This window comes from Dermacentor albipictus, chromosome 1, assembly GCF_038994185.2.
Source record: "Dermacentor albipictus isolate Rhodes 1998 colony chromosome 1, USDA_Dalb.pri_finalv2, whole genome shotgun sequence".
In the NCBI taxonomy this organism is placed as follows: Eukaryota; Metazoa; Arthropoda; class Arachnida; order Ixodida; family Ixodidae; genus Dermacentor; species Dermacentor albipictus.
The window spans coordinates 89,927,791-89,949,666 of NC_091821.1; the positions used below are offsets into that span (position 1 = coordinate 89,927,791).

The 21,876-nt window shown below is 45.4% G+C and overlaps 1 protein-coding gene across 6 annotated transcripts in view; it reads left to right on the forward strand.

The window, feature by feature from the left end:
- Nucleotides 1-21,876, forward strand: part of poe (E3 ubiquitin-protein ligase-like protein poe) — a 549,262-nt gene that overhangs the window by 21,220 nt on the left and 506,166 nt on the right. For all 6 annotated transcript variants that reach the window (XM_065455076.2, XM_065455078.2, XM_065455079.2 and 3 more), the window contains exon 3: nucleotides 15,139-15,242. In XM_065455076.2, coding sequence (XP_065311148.1) covers nucleotides 15,139-15,242 — 104 coding nt within the window. The remainder of the gene's footprint in view (nucleotides 1-15,138; nucleotides 15,243-21,876) is intronic.

Here is a 21,876-nt window from a genome sequence, read left to right on the forward strand (position 1 = left end):
AGCTATAGAACTTCTCAAAGAAAGATTCGGTCAAAAGTCACTGATTGTTAACGACCACATGCGTCGCCTTCTAAACCTACGTAAAGTTCGTTCTTGTGAAGATCTCGAAGGGCTTCAAAGGTTGCATGAAGAAGTGCAGACTCGCGTGAGATCCCTGCATAACCTTGGCGTCGAAGAAAAAGAATATGGAGTGCTTCTGAAAACTGCTATAATACAAAATCTTCCGCAAGAAATGGTACTCCGTTATAATCAGCGCATCTTGTCGTCGACAAACACAGGCGTTACTAGTGACAGGCTAAATGAAATGTCTGGTCTTCTAGACTTCTTGAGTCTTGAAGTAAGAAGCCGGGAACAGACTATACTGATGACTTCTGACAAGAGAGAACAAGCATCAAGAGCAAAACGACAATCTAATGAGCATTTCCAAGGTTCTGCATCTATGCTAACTGTGAAATTGACTCCAGAGAGTTGTATGTTATGCGGAGACAAAGATCACTCGGTGGATGTCTGCCCAACGGAACTAACATTAGACGAGAAAAAGCAGAAACTACGGAAATTAGGATGCTGTTTCCGCTGCGCTAGACAATTTCACAAAGCTAAGGAATGCCGAAACTGGAAGAGACTAAGCTGTGCGAAATGCAAGGGGCGACATATCACCACAATGTGCGACCCCAAATGGAAGCAGAAGAATACGGAAACGCAGACAACTGTTTCCAGCTCGTCAACAGATTCGCCAAAGTGCACAGTTCTTCTGCAGACCGCTCAAGTTTGGGCTCTGGGCACGGGAAGCAAATGCTTTGTGAGAATGTTGATTGATGGTGGCAGTCAACGCAGCTTCATCACGGAAGAATTATCTAGGAAGCTGAAAGCCACTGTGTTAGCCGAAGAGCAGCTCACAATCTCGGGATTTGGAAACGTTTCAGCACCGCGGAAATATTATAGGAGAGTACGAGTCACGCTGCATAGCCAGTACGACTCAAACTCACTTGAAGTAGAGGCTATAGAAGTTCCAGAAATATGCAACGACTTGTCAGCATTAACAGAGACAAATGTACTTGCAAAGTTGAAAAGCAAAAACCTACGTTTGGCTGACGTCAACGCAGTTCAGGTCCCACCTGAGCCTGGAATAAGCGTCCTTATAGGTGCAGACTATTACTGGCAGCTTGTCAGCGGCAGAATTCATCGACTGGACGACTCCTTGACAGCCATGGAAACTATCGTGGGATGGACACTTCACGGAGATACGAGAAATCCACCTAAGTTCTACAAGCGGGAAACCATAAGGAACTTCAATATATGCCTAACGGAAGCCAATGTTTCCCAGCAACTGAGGTCTTCCTGGGTAACAGAACATCTGGGACTGACTAACGAAGACAGACTTTCGAAAGATGAAGAACACGTCCCGAAGAACTTCGTGGAAACAACTATTAGAAACAATGGTCGCGATAAAGTTGAGCTGCCGTGGCGCAGCAATTGTTCCCAGCCTAAAAATAACCGGGATATCACGTTAAGGAGGCTGAAGACCTTGCAGAGAACACTACATCGAGAACCAGAGTTTCAGAAGGAATATGACACTGCCATTAGGAGCTACTATAACAAAGACTACGCTGAGAAGGTCCCAATGGACAGTACGAGTGAACACATCACGTACTATATGCCACACCGAGCAGTAGTGCCACGCGACAGAACTACGACTGAAGTACGGGTGGTATCCGACGCCTCTTCACATGCTCCGGAGTCACCTTCACTCAACGACGTCTTGTGGACAAGACCGAATTTGAAACCCAACATCATCGACTTACGGCTGAAGTTTCCCAGCTTCAAGATTATAATTTCCGCTGATATCGAAAAAGCGTTTCTTCAAATATCGCTAGCTGAACAAGACCGAGACGAGTTTCGTTACTTCTGGTTTGAAGAAGGATCTTCCAATATTGAAGAACTGCGCCTCACAAGGGTTCCTTTTGGTGCCTGCAGCAGTCCCTTTCTCCTTGCTGCAACTCTGCGACACCGCTTCCAAGTAGTAGAAGACAAGTACTTTTCTACTGCCAAACTATTGAAAGATCTTCACAGACTGGCGGCCACCAATAGTGCGTCGGCTACTCAAGGACAATCATGGAATTCTTGGGCCGAACCTATCTGCTTCAGGAGTCCAGAAAACGAAGAAGCCGATACAGAGCCAGAGACAAAGAAAAGAGAAAGCGATGCCATGAAATTAAGAAAAGAGGATATGGGACTTTTCGGATTTTGTCAAGCGTGGGATGATTTCTATTTAGTTGTGTGTGACATATGTAACCAAGTCACAAAACCACAGGCTCTGCGAAAGCACTTGGAGCAGCGGCATGGGAGCATCGACACTTTTGGTAGGGGTGACCACACTGCTGACACGTGCGTGCTACACCCGGCGGGTGTAGGGAAGTCATCGGGGCACAGCTTCTTGTCATCGTCGTCCTCATCGTCGTATTCAATGTTATCGTCTTCCGCCCTGCGACACTCGAGTGGGTCTGCCGGGCGCCCGTCGTCAACAGCAAAGGCTCCATCTGGGTCCTCACTGTCAGGGAGGCACAGGAGTGGGGTGACAAGGCTAAAACGCAACAACCACACGCTGGCCCCCGTTGTCCAGGTGGAGCGAATGCCACTTCCACGACAGTCTCAAGCCATGGCCACCCGCAACAGTTCGGCAGGCCTTGAAAAGGAATTACCTTCACCCCAGCAGCCACCACCTTTAACCCTTGGAAGGCTAGGAATGCTGTCTGGGCCGGGGCCAGGGCAAGCCAGTCACATAACACCCGACGCATGCACCAGCAGCACGTCAGCAATGGTGGCTGCGACGGCTTCCACTGCGGCACCTACGCCCATCAGGAAGACACATGCCAGCAATGGTTCCACCACGAGCATAGCAAAGTGCTCATGGTGCCGACGGCTTTGCCGATGGCAAATTTCGCTCATGCAAAGTGCGCACTTCTAGTGGCCACACGTTGCGGAGGCCGGCACAGATGCGGTACCACCTAGAATCTGCTGGAAAAGCTCCGTCTTGAAAAGAAACAAGCATACGCAAATTGTTCGGCCGGGAGCTGTTGAATATTATGCTCTGACAAAGAAGAGAAGAAGACGAAGTGAGAAACAAGCGTGGAGCCGAGCGCGCGCCTGCATTTTTTAGTTGTTTTTGCGTCAAATAAAGAAGACGTTCTCTACTTCGGCTCCGCTTCCTGGTTTTCAACATATGGTGCCGTGACCAGGATTTGTCGAACAGGCTTTACTGCCTGGAGCAGATTACAGAACTCCTTCGTTGTGAAACATTTATCTTTGTGCACTTGCATTATATGGACTCTGGTAGTGCTGCACATTGTGGTCTTGAGATCTGATTTAGAATACTCAACCAAATAGTAGAGACCTGCGGTCATCTATGTTGGCTTTAATTAGGCCGTTTGAGGTGGGCCTATAAGACTTTACCATTGTATTCTAAGTTCAGCTCTGATCCAAGCACCAGATAGTATGTATCTAAAAATCCTCTGATGTATTGTAAGGCATCAGAGGATAATCAGAATAATTATTCTCCAAGCTGAGCTATAAAACTGAAAGTTTACTGTAATGGTGATTGCTAGTTTAAGTGAAGCCTATTAAATATTTCATAAGCAGGCATCTCCACATGAAATGAATACCATCACTGAGCTAGTGAAGTTTGTATAAAAAAGAAGCAGACAAGTTGCATGTAATGGCAATATGTGCTTATACGCTTTTTGCTTTATTTGATATTTTGCATGCATGATGCATTCAGATCACAGGCAAAGATGAAAAGCTAATAATTTTACATTACTGGATCTGTGTCACTTAACAATAGTGTCGAAGCATGCGTAAAATGCAGATAATGAAACGGTATTCAAACAGTCGGACCTTGACTCAACAAAACACGATTTCACGAAATTTTTATTCAATGAAGTGCTTTCGCTTACCAGACACATATCTGTAGAGCCTAGTACATCGAAAACTTTGAAGTAATGAAGGAAATTCAGTATTGTGCACAATTAAAAAAAAAATGTTGGTGGAAAAATGGGTAAAGAGACAGAACCGTGTGATGCTAGGCTAATTGGTTCAACATGGCTTGTGACTGGAAAACAGCACTGTAAACAAAGACAAACGGGAAGAACATAACAGTCGCAAGCCATAAGGAAACGACTCATGGGAAACCTGTTTCGTTCAAACGGCAACAAAACTTAATCTTTTACTACAGTAAATGCATTCAGAACTGGTTATTCAGAACTGGTTTATTTCCCTCTGAACTTAAGCGTGGCAAAGTTATCCCAGTTTTTAAAAAAGGCGACAACTCCCTACTGCACAATTACAGACCTATTTCCATTCTGCCGTTCTTTGGGAAAGTTATTGAGAAACTAATTGAAGTACGACTAACAAAATATCTCTCTAAATTTAATATCATCTCTCCATGTCAGTTCGGTTTTCGCCCCGGGTATTCCACAGAGCTGGCACTCATTCATCTTACGGACCAACTAAAAAAATTTATTGACGAGGGATTTCTCACCGCCTCTGTTTTCATCGATCTAACGCAAGCATTTGATAGCATTAATCATAATATCCTATTTTCTAAGCTCGAAGCAATAGGCATTTGCGGTCCCGCCCTTTCGATACTAAAAAGCTACTTATATAACCGGGTTCAAATTGTTTCAATTTCCAGTGCTTATTCTCGACAGCGAACTACTAACATCGGTGTGCCTCAGGGCTCCATCCTGGGGCCACTCCTGTTTTTAGTTTACATTAATGATTTGCCTAACTGTCTTTCTTCGACAAAATGCATTCTGTACGCTGATGATACCACTATATTTACTTTTCATAAAGATATCTCATCTCTCGTTAACAAACTAAATGCTGACTTAGAAAATATTCGGAGGTGGTGCAACGTTAACATGTTATCTATTAATGCATCTAAGACTAAATTTGTTGTATTCTCTTCACATCAGCGAAACATAGCGTCCATTCCATCTATCAGTCTTGGTCCCCACTGCCTTCATCCAAGTTCATGTTCATCTTTCCTTGGCGTTCTACTTGACTGTAATCTGAAATATCACAATCATATTGCTCACATAAAAAAGAAAATAGCTTATGGTATACGCATATTAATTAAAGCACGCCCTTACTTCACACGTACCACATTGCTCTCACTTTACCACTCTTTCGTTCACTCTCACATTACTTATGGGATCATATGTTGGGGAAACACCTATAATACTCATATTAAGTCTTTACAAACAATTCAGAACCGAGCCATCAGAATAATTACATATAGTTCATGGTTTTCTAATGCCACTTCCCTACTACACGAGAATAACATCCTTACTATTTCCGGGCTCACTACATACAACCTCGGTATATTTTTCTACAGATTTCTACATAATGAGCTACCGTCGATCACATTTTCACCATCTAACTTGACAACTAATAGTACCACCAGATTCGCGTTAAATAACAATTTTCTTTTACCACAAATCCGCACTAACTACGGTAAACAAACCGTGGAATTCACTTCCATATCAGTATGGAACACTCTTCCTCTCATCATGAAAACTACAAGATCTTTACAACAATTCAAAAGGGAACTGAAAATGCATTTATTATTGACAAACTAATGAGAAAATTTACTGTATCCGTTTTTTTTTCGTTCTTTCTTGCTTTTTTGCCTTTTTTTGTTTTTGTTCTTGTAAATAAACTACTGGTATATGTTTCACATGCAATTTTTTATGTTACTGTGAGATAAGCTAAACCTTGTTATTATTTGTAATGAATTCTGTATTTTGCTCTGTTAACGTTCATTTCCTGTTGCTTGTTTAATACCTTATTATATGCTACTGTTGCTTTGCGATGTCAATTATCATAACTATTTTTGTACAGGAGGTCCCGATACAGTCTTTGACTATGGGACCTCCTCCTGCATACTAAATACATGTAATTTGACCCAAATTCTAACAATAAATTCTGATTCTGATTCTGATTGCCATACCGGTTTGAAGTGGTTGTTTTCCTTTTACGAAACTGCTCGCTGCAGGATCTCAGCATCAGCTCTCCCAGATGTCAGCCATATCTGGTAGAGCTGATGGAACAAAGTAAGTGCTCAACTTGCTAGCTGTGTTAAAAGAAATGCATATGTTCGCTGTGAAAATTACATTTTTTCGCACATGAATTAATGATATAATTTGCATCAATGTTTCAGTGTTTCCTTCTATGTTCAACAAAGTTGTTGATCTAACAAAATGATTTATGCTTCCCATTGACTTCGTTAAATTGAGGAATTAACTGTATTTATTTAACTCATTCATGCTGTAAGCCTTTTCGAGATTCTTCCAGGCAATTCGTACGAATACAGTGCAGTGACCACAACATGAATAAAAATGTATACAAGACGAAGTACGGAGTAGATGTGAACAGTTGCCTGAAATGAGCAATCTATGATCAACTGAGCATTTTTTCATAGCAGCATTACTGCAACATGATGGCGCAGCACAACATTACAGCATATTACGTCAGGGTTCATGCTGCAGTTACAACAATAACTTTGTGAAAAAACACATGAACATTCACAGCATTGGCAGCCTTATTTGGCAACAGAGCATTCCACATATGTCACATTTCATAACGTATCGCTAAATAAAAAATCGCCACCCGAGCACTCCGTACAGATGGTTAATCAGTGAAGCTGAAACATGTGACCCCAATGTTTGTCACTGGGTTAATCCTGATGGTTCAACTCATGGCGCTCTTTGGCCATATCTGGCCCTTGCGCCACTAAACAACACACATCCATCCATCCTGATGGTTCATTAAACAACAGCTTGGTAGGCTGCCAGATCCTTGGTACGCAGTTGCTGCTTGCGCTCGGCTGCACGAGCCTGTTCTTGTGCATGAGCTTTAGCACTGACGCGGATAGTGCGGCAAGAGCTTAAAGCTATGACTCCTGCAGCCTTTCTTTCCTGCCCGAGTGAGCCAAACAATTTGCCTACAGCACAATTTAATAGTCCGCGAAGAACTCTTTAATCTTGGAGTTCATTCTGTATGTGCCGTTGCCACACAGCTGTCTCATGCTCCAGGTCCATCGACTGGTTCGTGGTATCCTGCATGCTACTGAAATCCAATAGAGTGGCGAACCGCGTACGATTGGCCAATCTGTTTTGCCTGCTGGCATATCGGTCACGTTGCTTGTCACTGTAACAACTGTACTGCCTCCTCCCCTCTGTGACTGCCTTTCACCAGTTTTTATCACCCTGAACAAAGCCTCCATTGGCACCGCAACAGCCAAACAATGATGCTCGTGCTCCTTGGAACAGTCTCTCGTCGTCATTCCGATGTCACGCCCACCGTCCCCGATGTAGCCCTGATGCCCATCTCCGGAAAACTAAGCGATGCAGCTTTTGGAGGTGAAGCTGCATTGATGACTTGACTGCAGAACTCTCTGATCACTTGGCCGACCAAACAGAACTTAATGGACGTTTTAGTCGATGGCGTCGCTAGTGTCCCAGCACTCATTGACACTGGCACGCACGTATTTGTGAGGAGTGCCCAATTGCACCGATGCCTGAACAAAGTTCTCACACCCACTGTATCAGGCGCCCTCCGCATTGCCGACAGAGGAACGGTGTCTACAGTGCTTGGTATGTGCACCTCTCGCATTGGCATCATGGGGCGCTTAACGACTGTTTTGTTTGCTGTTCTGGAACAATGCCCTTACGACGCTGTACTCCACTTAGACTTTTTACCATCCCATTCAGTCCTCTTTGATTGCGCGTCGAGTGTCATTCAGCTTGAACTGCCCCACGGCTGCCATAGTCCACCAGTCACACAACCACGGTTATGCTCTCCCGAAGACATCCATGACTGTCGCCTGAAGCCACTACATACGTCACTCTACTGTCGTTCGCATCTGCTCCTGATAGCATCCATGTACTATGTTCCACCGCTGACATACTGCTTGAAAGAAACTTGGCCGTTCCTCATACCATGCTCACTGTTACAGGAAATCCGACTTCACTCCCTCTCCTTAATTTTAACTGCTCGACTCAACTTCTTCCCAGGGGCATGTCTTTGGGCGACACCTTGCGTGTGAATGATTGCAAGATATTGGCTCTTGATGCCGAAATTCCGTCGCCCTTTACAGGAACCTCCGCTTCACAGACTCTCACAGACGAACTTAGCAAGATGATTGCACCTGATCTTCTTCCGGGACGAGCGGCTGACCTGTGCCGTCTCGTGTAAACTTACCGTGAGATTTTTGACCTTGACAACTGCCCTTTAGCCTAGACATCGGTGGTCACCCATCGTATTTACACCAGAGACGCCAATCCGATACGCCGCCGGTGGTACCATGTTTCACATGCTGGACGACAAGTGATACAATGAGAAGTCAATAAGTTGTTGACTAAAGGCGTTATCGAACCATCTTGTAGTCCGTGGGGGTCTCCTGTTGTCCTTGTCAAGAAAAGGTACGGCAGTTTGCACTTCTGTATTCCAGACACCTCAACAAAATCACACGCAAGCATGTCTACCCCTTGCTGCGTATTGATGATGCCTTGGACAGCTTGCACGAAGCCAAGTACTTCTCCTCGATAGACCTCTGATCAGGCTGTTGGCAAATCTCGGTAGATGGCATGGACTGTGAAAAAACTGCCTTCGTAACACCTGGCGGCCTCTACCAATTGAAGGTTATGCCTTTGTAATGCCCCGAAATCCTTCAAAAGAATGATCTACACCTTACTTCGTGGCTATAAATGGTCCACATGTCTGCATTATCTAGATGATGTCAGTCTTTTCACCAACTTTCACGAGTCATCTAATGTGTCTGTCGGCTTTTCTCGCTGTTTTGTGATGCGCTGGCCTGCAATTGAACTCATCCAAGTGCCACTTTGGACGTCGTCAAATTACCATTCTTAGCCATCTCATCAGTGCCACTGGCGTTCAACCCGACCCTGACAAGAGTCGCACTGTCCAGAACTTTTCTGTTCCGTCTTCTGCCACTGACGAAAGAAGCTTTGTTGGGCTTAGCTTGTATTTCCGTCGTTTTATCTAGAATTGCGCCGAAATCATTCACCCATTCACCGACTTAAGAAGGACGTTGCTTTCACATGGGGCCTTACTCAAACCAAAGCCTTCTCTGCCCTCGTTTGCTTGCTCATGGCTCCCCCATTGTTGGCTCATTATGATCCGTCTGACACTACTGAACTTCACATGGATGCCAGTGGCCATGGAATTGGAGCTGTACTTGTTCAATGGCAGCATAACACAGAGCGCGTGATTGCATACTCCACTCGTCTCCTGTCACTGGCCATGAGGAATTTTTCAATTACCGAACGGGAGTGCCTGGTGTTAATTTGGGCAGTTGCCAAATTCCACCTCTACTTGTATGGCTGGACATTTTCTGTGGTTACCGATTGCCACACCTTATGCTGGCTCTCCTCACTTAAAGACCCCACTGGACGATTAGATAGATGGGCGCTACGGTTCCAAGAATATGCATTTGCTGTTTTATACAAGTCAGGCTGTTTGCACAAGGATGCCGACTGCCTCTCCCGTCATTCTGTCGACTGCCCTGAATATGATGCGCATGACACCTACTCTTGCGTGCTGGCGATTTCTGATCTGCACAACATCTGCAGTGAACAGCAGCGTGATGACTGCTTACGTGTTCTCGTCGATGTCTCAATTTTGGACATTTGGAGCCCACACTGCGCATGTTCGCCCTCTGCGACATTCTCTATTGTCACAGCCTACGCCCTGAAGGACCAGAATTTTTACTCGTACAACGCCATCTCTACACATAATTTCTAGAGCAGTTGCATGACGCCCCTTACTGCAGCCCACCTTGGCATTAAGCGTACTTACGACCGCGTATGGTGCTGCTTCTACTGGCCAGGCCTGTACCGTTCTGTGCACCACTACGTTGCAGTATGTGTGCTTTCTGAGTGCCGCAAAAAACTTGCTGTGCTGCCTGCTGGATGCCTTCACTGCATCGATGTGCCCTCAGAAACTTTCTCTCGCGTGAAGTAACATTATAATGTAGCAACGTAACAATATATATATATATATATATATATATATATATAAATGGCAGGAACTGTTTCAGCAATAGTGGGCAAACTCCAGCTAGAAAACTGGAAGTGGGCTTCACCACAAGCAACCTATGGCTTCATTTGGAATTTGTAAAGGCAGTGTTCATCATATGTGAACCATAGGTGTAGATTTCATTTGTTTTACATCACTTGTGTGACACTGCTGCATCCAGAATTCTTGCATTGGTTTGTCTCCTCTGACTGTGCTTGCAAAAGATAGCTTGTCAACTGTCAAAGTTTCATCTTGGCCTGTATAAACCAACAAATGGCGCCTGCTGCTTGTCATTTAGTGTTGGCTGAAGACATTTAGCCAGTAATTGGTACTCAATACCAAAACTCGGCGGGAAATTTATTATTATTATTTTTCTGGTATGTTGCCTGTAGGTAACATTTGTCAGTAAAGGGTCAAAGGGACGCTGAACCACTTTTTATCGAAGAGGAGAAATGCATTTGAAGTTAAAGTAGGCTATCTGAGACATATTTTGCTGCAATAAGTACTTAGCTGCGATCAGCAGAGGCGGAGTTATTGGCAATAAACATGACCTTTGTGGTGCTTCTACTCCTTCAATGCCTTTCACTGCGAAGGCTACAGTGGAGCTAGGTGTGCCCAATGTTCTGCCTTCCAAATGTCACCATGGCAACAGTCCAAATTTCATTTTGGGTGTTAATCTAGATGCCACTATTTGCAATTTTGGTGCCTACGATGCGCCTAACATAAGCCAAATGCGGTTGTCCTCAGCAAGCCGCAGTGTGCTTAGCCAGTGGACTCGTCGTGGCACCCCGTGGCGGCCGCGGTATCTATGCTAAATAGTAGGTGAACAACAAGTGGAGAACAAGAGAAGTCGATAAGATGTTGACTAAGGCTTTCTCGAACCATACTGAAGCAGATTGCAGCTACCAATAGCAGCTGTGTATGGGAATCTGCTTTATTGCGAAATAAAACGCCCAGAAGAAAGAGACTGAGGAGCAAGCTTCTCTTGAAAAGAGAGCGTTTGAGAGAAAAGTGACTTCATGCTGGGCTTGTGAGCTCCATGCACTGCGTACGACAGCAAAACTTGGCCAAGATTTTCACAACAATCTGTGCTATCGTCATACTGTTATTTCAACGGGTCCGAGGGGTGGCTCAGGACCCCTTTAAAGAACTCCAAGTGGACAAAATTAATCTAGAGTCCCCTATTACGGCGTGCCTCATAACCAGATCACAGTTGCGGCGCGTAAAACCCCAGAAATTCAATATTTCTACGTGTTTGAATGCTGGTCTGGAGATATAAGATATTCTTTGGTTTGTATATTACCATGATAAAGTAAAAAAAATTAATTTCATTGCAGCGGCGAGGTCACACACCCAAATATCAAAGTCAGGATGCATACACTAGTGGGCAGTGCAGTTGCACTGATGTGGATGTGATGCAAGTGTTTGGAGTACAGTTGCCGACCGTTTATTCGGACAGCACGGGGACTGCGGACTCCGAATCGGGACTCCGAACGGTGCAACGGCATGTTCACGATTTCTTCAGGCCTACTGCCTGAAGAAATCGTGAATGCACCGTTGCACGCTGTTCCATTTACGTGCAATCAAATAAGCCTAAATGTCAGAGAGGGTCGTACGGTCACTATAGGCGGCTGACAGCACAGTCACTGCTTGTACACGCTCCGCATGCGACGGCAGCGTAGCACGTGGTCCGTCATCTTCCGACTCGGAGTCATCGTCCAGCGATGCAGCACAAACCTGACGAATGATCTCGCTGTTGTCAAGTTCTGCGCATGTCAGTACAGCAGTGTCAGCACCTGTGAAACTGTCAAATGAGACGGTGTCCGGAATCGCAATGCAACCACTGCGCAGGTCTCGGCAGAACAATTTAGGCGTCAGTAGGGAGCACATCGGAAGGAGACAAATCCTAGGCCTCCCGGCACCCACTTGCCGGCATTCCTAAGCACAGTCTGCGTGGGCACTGTCGGTGCCATTAGACACTTGACGCGATGTTTCCGTCTGCCACATTGCATCACCACAACCTCGACACATCACACAAATGCAAACACCACCACGTCATCACACTGACACCAGTAGCACAAACGAAAAATGTGGCCTACTCACAGTGTCGTGCACGAAGAAAGAAATCAGCTGCTGGATTGTCTTGGCATGGCTTACTAAGTTGAGACCGGAACTGCTGTGGCCACAAACCAGGCAGAAACGATGATGAAGAGTGGGGATTTGCAGTAGCGCCACTTCGTGGGGCAGCAAGGTGGCTCCGTTCAAAACAAAAATGGCGTTCAGCAAGTCGAACCGTGCACTGGTCAGAGCCGATGCATGGTGCTCTCGATCGAGTTGGCTCAAGGAGTGTCCGAAAAATCAGACGAGACGTTGCAAAGTGTCCGAACGTTCGGCAGTTATACATTATGGTCTATGGTGAAAATGGCGGTGCCACAAATCAGACCGAATAATCGAGCATGTCCGAATTTTCGGAGTCCGAAAAATCAGTTTGCGACTGTATATAAATTTAAGTGCTGATGGTTATTTACATTTTCTAAATGTTTAACAAGTTATACTTAGTTAGGATTCTGTAATTTGTATGGGCTGATTTGATAAAAGATTGTACTAGGGATTTATAAGCAGATAGTTTGACATAGTTTGATAGTTTTCCTGGCATCACTCGAGTTCTCCAACCACATCCAATCGTCATCACATTCCAATTATGGTGCGCCGGGGCGCGTCTACCACGTTCCCGGACCTGTCCGACAGGTTGGCGACCCCCACCTCATGCACCACACGTCGACTATTTCCCCCTCCCCCCCCCCCCCCCCGCTTGACTGTTCCCGAAAGTGCAACAGGAGGCTGGCACGGTTCCAGGTAGCCGATTTTGGTCCCAAGCGAAGCTGTTGTGCGGCTCTGAAAGGTCGTTTGAGAACAACCCGTCTCTTCCAGCTGAGCACTTGTAGGCAAGGAGGCAACGCCGGTGGCAAGTCACCCATCGGACAGTGGAGCCGTTCGAGCGACCCCATGGGTTGAATGTGACGGCACTTGCACGGGCAACTACCATCGGAAGAAAGTGACAACTCCTGAGCTGGCTCGACAATTGGCTGAAAATGACGTGACCCCGAGAGACCGAAGGGGTTAAAAGTGAGAAACAGGGCGAAGAGACATTCATTCTTTCATTCATTAATTCATTCGTTTTTCGTTCTTCTTGCCACGGGCCGCAGCGTCCGATTTGCTGCCGGCCATCGATGACTTTATGACTGTTCATTACTTTGTGTTATTACTGTAAATAATGTAAATAAACCTTCAGTTCTCAAAATACTCCTCAACGTCAGCCAACTCCCGCACTCAACGGCAAGATCTCATAACTGGTGACAGTGGTAAGGATGAACCTTCATCCAAAGAAGTCCTGAGGAACTGGGAACAGCGAAGAAGAAAGAGCCTTCGACCCAGGGAGTCCTGAGGAATAGGGAACAGCGGACCGATGAACCGGATGGCGTGGTGCTGCATCCGTGAATGAGCGCTTGGTTTCCTCCTTTTGATTCGCCAGACTTCAAATTTTGCATGTTTATTTTGATGGTTCTAGGAATTGGGAATTTGTTGCATATTTTGTGTTTGCGCAAATTATTTAAAGAAAACAGTTCTAACCATCAGTCGGTGCAGCTGCCAAGGATCTTAGAAGGTTGATGAGGTCAGACTTGTTGTTATTGTGCGATTGGGAGTTGAGGTGGACGAAAAGATGAAAAAGCCAACTATCCAAAAGGCAATTCAAGATAGTGGCAATGATGATGAAAGCATTAAGGTTGCTTGGGAGATGATACAAGAAACACTGGAGCGCGAGCGTCAAGAACGTGAGAGTGAGCGTAAGCGAGAATGGAAAAAGCACGAGAAAGAGATGGCAGAACTACAGATTGAACTTAGAAATCGCGTCGAGCGGCGGGCAGTGAAGGGGACAACCGTAGCAGATCAAGCGAGGTCAAGCCATGTCGTATGGACCACTGGATGAAACCGTACAAGGTTGAAGAGGACATTGCTTTATTCTTGGTTCACTTCGAAAGATCTAATATGTATGGGAAAATAGCTAAATTTTAATTTGGTGGCCTGCATTGTATCAAATTCAGAATTTGTTTTTATATTTAAAAAGTAGCAAGGTATTAAGGTGGATAGGGCCAAAGGTTTAATAATTCATTCATTCCCTATGGTGTTGTCATGCTGTTCATTAATGATGACCTGCTTCACTGAACAGCATGTAAAAGAGTGGTAGGTCAATAGTCACCACAAACTGCATTTGGAAAATGTAGTTATGTAATGGTGCAAAATTAAATATTCCTGTTATCCAACAGAAATAAGAAATGTTATTGAAACCAGACATTGTTTTTGTTAAGTGATTTTTATCATGGGAAAATATACTTCATTATTTGTTGAGCTAATAAATCGCCAGGCAGCCTAGAAGCACACTATTCTTCGCTACATCATTTCAAGTTGTAAGGAAAGGAGTATCATGCTTCACATGTGCAGTGGCATTGTTTCTCCCAGTTTTCAGCAAAAGAAAATACTACTCATATTTGTGACTGAGTAGCCAGCTGACCGCCACCTTTTCCATGGAAATTTGCCTTATCCGGGCTTCACTGTATCCAGATTTGTATGTTATGGGAGGAATGGATATTCGTATATATTGAATATCAAATTGCCAAATCACATGTCAATAAACAGGAGCCAACAGTTGCTATTAGGGCACTGACGTTCATTAAACATAATATACCAGCCAATGTTAATATTAAATAAATGCCTGCTGTTTCCTGTGTGGCCAATTTCAGCAGATTCGATTTCTTTCTATACATAACATATTGAAGGTGCTTTGATTATTACAAAGGGCTGGTAAATCTAGTTTCAGATAATCCAGCAGTGTGTTGCGTTATTGAATTTGTTCTCGAGGCAGTTAGCACTTGCAACGTCTGTTTAAAAGCAGGTGCATTCTGATAACTGTTTAATCAATTAATAATGTTTGTCATACTTTTTAAATTGTTCAGCAGCAGTAATGGTGAATTTTTTGTCTTTCAGTGTCACGGAGCCAGATAACAACTGCAGGCCATGCTTGCAGCATTCTCCTGCGGATACTGCTGAGGTGGCTGAAGGCACACAGGGAAAATTCTCTTCTGCAACAAGTGAGTTTTGCTGCATGTCTTCAGGGGACTTATTCTCTGCATAGATCATGTTATGCTCTGTGAGCACCTAGAATTGCCGATGGATAGTGTTTTGGTGAACTTGCATGTGTTGGGAACACAGCCTGAACATTTTTGTAATGGCAAACAATTTGGTTGCATCAAATGGCTGTCATCAGCTGTACAAAGAATTGCTGTGGGGTCTAAACTGCTATTAATAACAAAGGACATGACAAAACAGTTGTGTGAACATACAAAAGGTCATTTATTACAGTGAAGCTGCATATGGCTAGCCGATTAGTCTGTCTGTCTGTCGGTTGCCTGTATGCTGAAAACTCCTCCGTCGCAGCCCCATGTGCATGTGCAGAAAAAAAAAAAAGGCACCCGATTGGCCAACACTACCAAGATAGCACAAGGCCGGTTTACCCTGATCCATGACGTCACATTACCTGACCTGAAATTTCCATTCACAAGGCTGGCGTGATGAAAGAAGAAACGCCAAATTACTGTTGCCTACTCGGGAGCATTCCCATTAGATTCTATGGCAGTCAGGCCAGGTAACATGACGCTATGGATCGGAATGAAAAGGCCTTGGTGGTGTTGGATTAGCTGCGCCATTAGTGATGTTGTTGCTCTCCTTCGCAGCTGAGCGCGCGTGCAGCAGTTTCCCTCTGGCTCCGAAATGGGTAGGCCACACATCATACTTACTCCTGAGAAGCAGGCAGCTTTTGATCAGCAACGCTGTGAGCAGAACCGGGAATGAACTCTTCTGTGCCGTACTGATGATGCAGCCCGGGCACAAGAACAGGCTGGGGCAGCCGAGCGCAAGCAACAACTGCGTACCAAAGATCCGGCAGCCTACCAAGCCGTCGTTTAGTGAACCGTTAGGATTAACCCAGTGATAAACGCCAGGGCTGCATGTTTCAGCTTTGCTGGTTAACCATCTGTACGGAGTGCTTGGGTGGTGATTTTTCTCTTCCCCAGCCTAAAGTAACGTGGATTTAAATGCGGGACTCAATTTTAGAAGTGCTCTCACTTGTGTGTGCTTTGCCTCCATAGCTTTCCCTTCTTTGCCACAGAAAGTTCTCCAAGAGTGTAACTAAATTAACAAGCATGGTGAACACATCCCACTCAACGATCGCGGAAACTCACTGTCAAAACATTGCAGTGCGAAACGCGGTAGCAGCAGCGAGTGACTTGAACTTCGTGCAGCCGCTCGGCATCATCGCAAACTACGCCTTGAAAACACACCGCAGCACGGAGTCTGTACCCCTTGTAGATGGCTTTCAAGATACAGCAACCCGGCCAGGTGGCGTTTTTACAATTGCTAGTAAGTACCGTGGGACGTAGAATTCCCAGACGCGTTTGGCGTTTCTGTGCAGGTGCAAGTAAGAGCTGGTGTGAGAGAGAAGATCTGGGGGGGCTTTTTTCATATAACAATGTCAGCAAGCCAAAATACACACACAGATCAGAACATGTTGATGGATAACGCCAAGGAGTCGAGGAACTTTGACTCGCCACACAAGGATACCGAGCAAATAATGTTTGCCTATATTTGACACTGCCGCCTAAGTAATTCGTGTGTGTGATCCCATGAAAGCACATCCAAGCAATTGTGCTCACCCATGCTGGTGCCACTCTTTGAATATGAATAGGAATCCTTCCGTGAGCTACCGTAAAAACCGGACTATAGGTTGGACCGGAATATAGGTCGACTCCCCTCAACTAACCAATTCTAAAAATGAAAAAAAAAAATTTTTCAGTGGCAAAAGTACCAACCCTTACCTTGAAACAAATGCAACTGAGCCGGTTGCACAGTGGTGACAGTATTTATTTAAATGCTGCTCGCATGTTCACCTGGCCAAGTTTTTAACAGTATCGTGCGACCATCAACCTCTGTGCTTGTCAGCACCTTATTAACGGCGCTGAGTGGTGAAACAAACAAGATACGCGCATGCGTACACATGCGCTTACTTTCGCTATTTCGCCACTCCATGCCGTGATGATAAGGTGCTGACAAACACGCGAGTCGATAGTCACGCGATACTGATAAAAATTGGCCTGGTGTACAGTACACAAAAGGGCACGAAGTGCCCAAGCGCTACTCCGAATCGGAGTCGTCCAAACAGGAGTCGGGTGACAAGTGCTTCACGCTGCCCATGTCTCATAGAGCATCGTCCTCTGTGCCATCCAGCGCAAAGCCCTTCCTCTTCATGAATCGTCGCACCCAGGATGGCGAGCCCTTGAATTGCGCCCTCGTCGGTCCAGAGGCGCACGCGATCTCTACCACTTTTAAACGGATGCATTCGGCAGTCACAGGCATCGATCTTACACGTAGCTCCCGGACGAGCTCCGCAACCTTGTCTTTCGGTTCTGGATACGCTGCGGTCGTTTTCTTTGGTTGCTGCAAGTTGTGGATGACGTTTTCTTTTAGTTGCTGCAAGTTGTGATACGCTGCTTCTGCCTCCGCCAGTACCGAATGCTCTTTTCGGATACACCAAATTTGCGCTGTGCCACCAGGTTGCCGTGGGCTTCCGCGTACTTGATCGCCTTTTTCTTGAAGGCGACAGTGAATTGCCGTCGGTTTCTGCTCATTTTTAAACAAAATGTGGAAAAGCAGCCTTTAAGCAATATAACTTTGTGAAAATGGAAACTCAAATTGGCGGTGCCACAATGTTGCCACGTCACGCTGCTGCTGATGGCAGCTGTTTACTTCATCTCCCCATTGTTGCAAGACTTCTGTAGTTTTTCTGCTACTGTCCGGTATATAAGACGAGGGTTGACTTTTCGCAATAGTTGTTGAAAAAAAGTTCGACCTATATTCCAGTTTTTACGGTAGTCCTGCAGAGCATTCTGGCGAATGCGTGATCTATCCGCACGCACCGATGTCTCGCACCCGAAAAAGAAGTTTCTCTTGCTAGTTATCCTTGCTGTCAGGTGGAGCTTGCATCAGAGCACTCGCACCGTCTCTAATTGTAAATGCAGCACTGACTTGCAAGATTACGTGTCGCGCAGGGAAACTGGACATCACGAGACGTGAGAGCCGAGTGGGGTAGACGGGACTTTAGGGAATGTGAGAGTTGAGAATCCTCATAATGCATGAAGCATTTATTTACATGGGTGCGCATTAGCTTATATAAGGGAAGATGGAGAAATGAAAACAGTTTGCGAGCATTAAAAGTTAGTACAGCCGAACCCGCTTATAATAATACTGGTTTTAAAGGTCCCCTCACCAGGCCGCATAGCAAATTTTGGTTATATGCTGAAAATTGTTACTAGTCTTCTAGCAGGGTGTCTACCAACTGGGAAAACCGGGAAAACCGGGAATTCTCAGGGATTTTTAGTTGTCTGGAAAAAGTCAGGGAAAACTCAGGGAATTTGGGCCTCTATCAGGGAAAATTAGCGGCAATTTTACTGAAAGGGTCGAAAGTCGCAATAATGCTGGCTCGAGTAACAGACAGGAATCGTAATGAATCGTCTTTGACGCCCTGTCGTCGGCTGGAGGAGTTGCTAGTGTACAGTCAAGGACTGACTTTCCGGATTCCCGATAATTTGGACGGCTTCGCGGCACCGTCACGTACCCCATAGAGTCAACGTATCAGAACGTGTGAAATTTCCGACGCAAGAACTCTTCGCCGTCCAATTTTCCGGACGTTTTGTCGTAACGGCAGGTCCGAAACGGCAATAATCAAAGGCACCACGGCTGCCGTTTTGATTACTTCGCCACCTCGAACCGGCGCTCTCGAACGCAGATCCGCTGGCAGCCGTTGCCACCACTGCGGCAGCGCTAGGCCTAGCTGCTTCGACGTTCGCTATGAAACTTCTTGCCGTTGGGTGCCGAGTTTTTTATTGAAACAATTCGCTGCTGTCAGCAATGGCATGGACTCCGCCTTTGTGATCCTCGCGATTGGCATAGAAAATGCCGGTTCCTGAAAGTCAGCTTCGCCTTTGTAAAGAAATGTTACTTGGTGAAGCATACACAAAAGTATTGCAGTGACGCATAACAAGCGTGGGAAGGGGCTATTGCCACGGAACACAGTATGTATTCCTTAATTATACATGCGTGCAGCCGGTATTTCCTGTCACATTACGAGCACCGATATGTCTAATATGTGTAGCGACAGGCCTTCAGAGCGTTTTCGAACGTGCCTGTGGCAGTTTGAGTCCCTAAGGGTAGTAAATGACACGCATTTATTTTTTTGCAACTGGCCGATTTTTCGGACGTTTTCGCGGCCCCTAGGGAGTTCGAAAAATCGGTCGTGGACTGTGCAACTGACCAAGATGCTTCAAATGGTCCTTGGGGCGAACGAGTGGCGGAAGGAGGACAAGAACAGAAATGAACTACGCATTGAGGAATAAACGGGAAAGGAAGCTTGCTGCCGCCGTTTTGGAGGAGCTTGAGCTCAAAAAATAAAGTTTTGGCTGATGCCGAGATGCAGGTGTCCTTCATCCAAACCAAAATAAACTCTTTAAAGCAGTGAAACACAACACTCGGGTGTCGTGCGCGGGCTGAGAGTATGTCAGAACAGTTGAGGTTGACTTACGAGCTGTTGAGAGAGAATCTCAATTGTGACAAAGTTCGGGCCTCATACCACTGAACTTGCGATCAGTTGATAGAAATAGCTCATATTCGACAATGTTTGCTTCTATATGCATCTCCTTTTTATTCATATTTGAGAATGTCCGACTCCGTTGCAATGTTTTTCGAAGACACTTTATTTGCTGTGCATTTTACTAACCACTGCCTTCTATTCTCTTTTTGAATAACATTAACACTACTCGTTAGTATTCAAATTGGATTAAGTCGCTTTTTTAATTTTTTCATGTGTCTACTAGGGAGTGACAGCATCAGGCGACATGTTTTCAGCCCGTCTTGAGATAAAACATAGTTCTGCATCACTCAGGGAAATTTGCAATGGCACTCAGGGAAAACCTGGAAAACTCAGGGAATTTGGAAATGTCAACTTGGTAGACACCCTGTCTAGGGAGTGTTGTACCACAATAATTTTTCGAGTTAATTATTAGCAGAGATAGAAATATTTGAAGCGTTATGAACCCATGATTTCAGGAGGCGAGCTTCACTGCCAACATTGACACATTCGCCACTTGCCCCGTCAAGCCTCCACAAGCAAAATTCCTTCCCTGCATTCTCCCATACCGGAGCCAGAGAATTGTGTCACACACATGTCACTGTCCCTGCCTTCTTTTTTAAAACTTTTTTTTTATCATGTTTTGCTGCGTGGGACACTTCCATTGACTGTCTTGCGCATAAGCCTGCAAGCTGTTGTGTTTGTTTTGTTTCACTCTGTGCATGATCTTGCGAGTTGCGCATGAGAACACTTGTGTTGTAGTTTGGCTGGTTCTGCAAACTGGATCCCTCAGTGCGCGCACGTTTGGGCAGGCCAGCCCAGCTCATGGATGCTTACTGTGATACACTGCATCATTGTACCGCTGGCACCAGATTATTGGTAATATAAGTTGGTGCCTCATAAACACTGAGGTAGACGCAAGCGGATCAAATAATATGATCGTGCTGGAACATGGTAGAAAATGACAGTTTCGTTGTCTGCTCGCTTGACTGCACGACGTGGGAACAAGCAGACGAAACGGAAGTACATCTCTCTTGCTACTGTAAGAAACAAAACAGACATGCAGACATTCGGTTTTTATGTTTTATTGTTTCTCTAAACTTTAATTCATCTATTGAAGCAACTGGTCAAACAAATAACTGCTGTTGTCTTGAATAATTCTGTCGTGTGTCACTGTGAGTGGCGCCACAGCACTGCGAACAACATAGCTGCACTTGTGCAAATGACATTGACTCTCCGGCTTGAAGCACGTTACCTGTGAGGAGAAGGGTGCACAGTGTTTGGTTTGAAATTTCAGCTGTTTTCACGGCGCATAGCAGTGTAATATTTCGCTTACACAATCATTAGCGTGTATACAGCAAGGTGTTGCGTTGCATGCAACAGGTTGTCGGAACAAATGTCTTTCGTCCTGGTTTTAGTTTCGTTTCACTGAAAGATGTTGCATTCTGGTTCTGCTCTGGATGGATAGATGGAATAGCTTTATTGAGGTCCATTAGGTCGCACCATATTTATTTTTCTCTATGAGGGTATTCTGAATTCTGAGATCATGTTCATAAACATAAACAAACAATAAATCTTTGGTGACAAAGTGCTGTCTCTAGAAAACGAAACAATAAGCTCTTCAGCGCGCAAGCCCTGGGTTTTGCTACAATGCTGATCTGCTAGCGCACTGAACCAGTGGCGTAACCAGGGGGCGCTGACTGGGCTTTACCCCCGTTTGAAATATTTCTATCAAACCCCAGTCCTCAGTCCCCAGCAGCTGTGAAGCAACTGACCATGGCGGCGGTCAGACCTGCGACGCAGCAGAGGGTGCTAAGAATCACTGGCTCCAGACAGGCCGCCATTGGAATATGAACCTGGCAACGTTTAATGCTAGAATGTTATCTAGTGAGGCAAGTCTAGCAGTGCTATTGGAGGAATTAGAGGGCAGTAAATGGGATATCATAGGACTCAGTGAAGTCAGGAGGCCAAAAGAAGCATATACAGTGCTAAAAAGCGGGCACGTCCTGTGCTACCGGGGCTTAGCGGAGAGAAGAGAACTAGGCGTC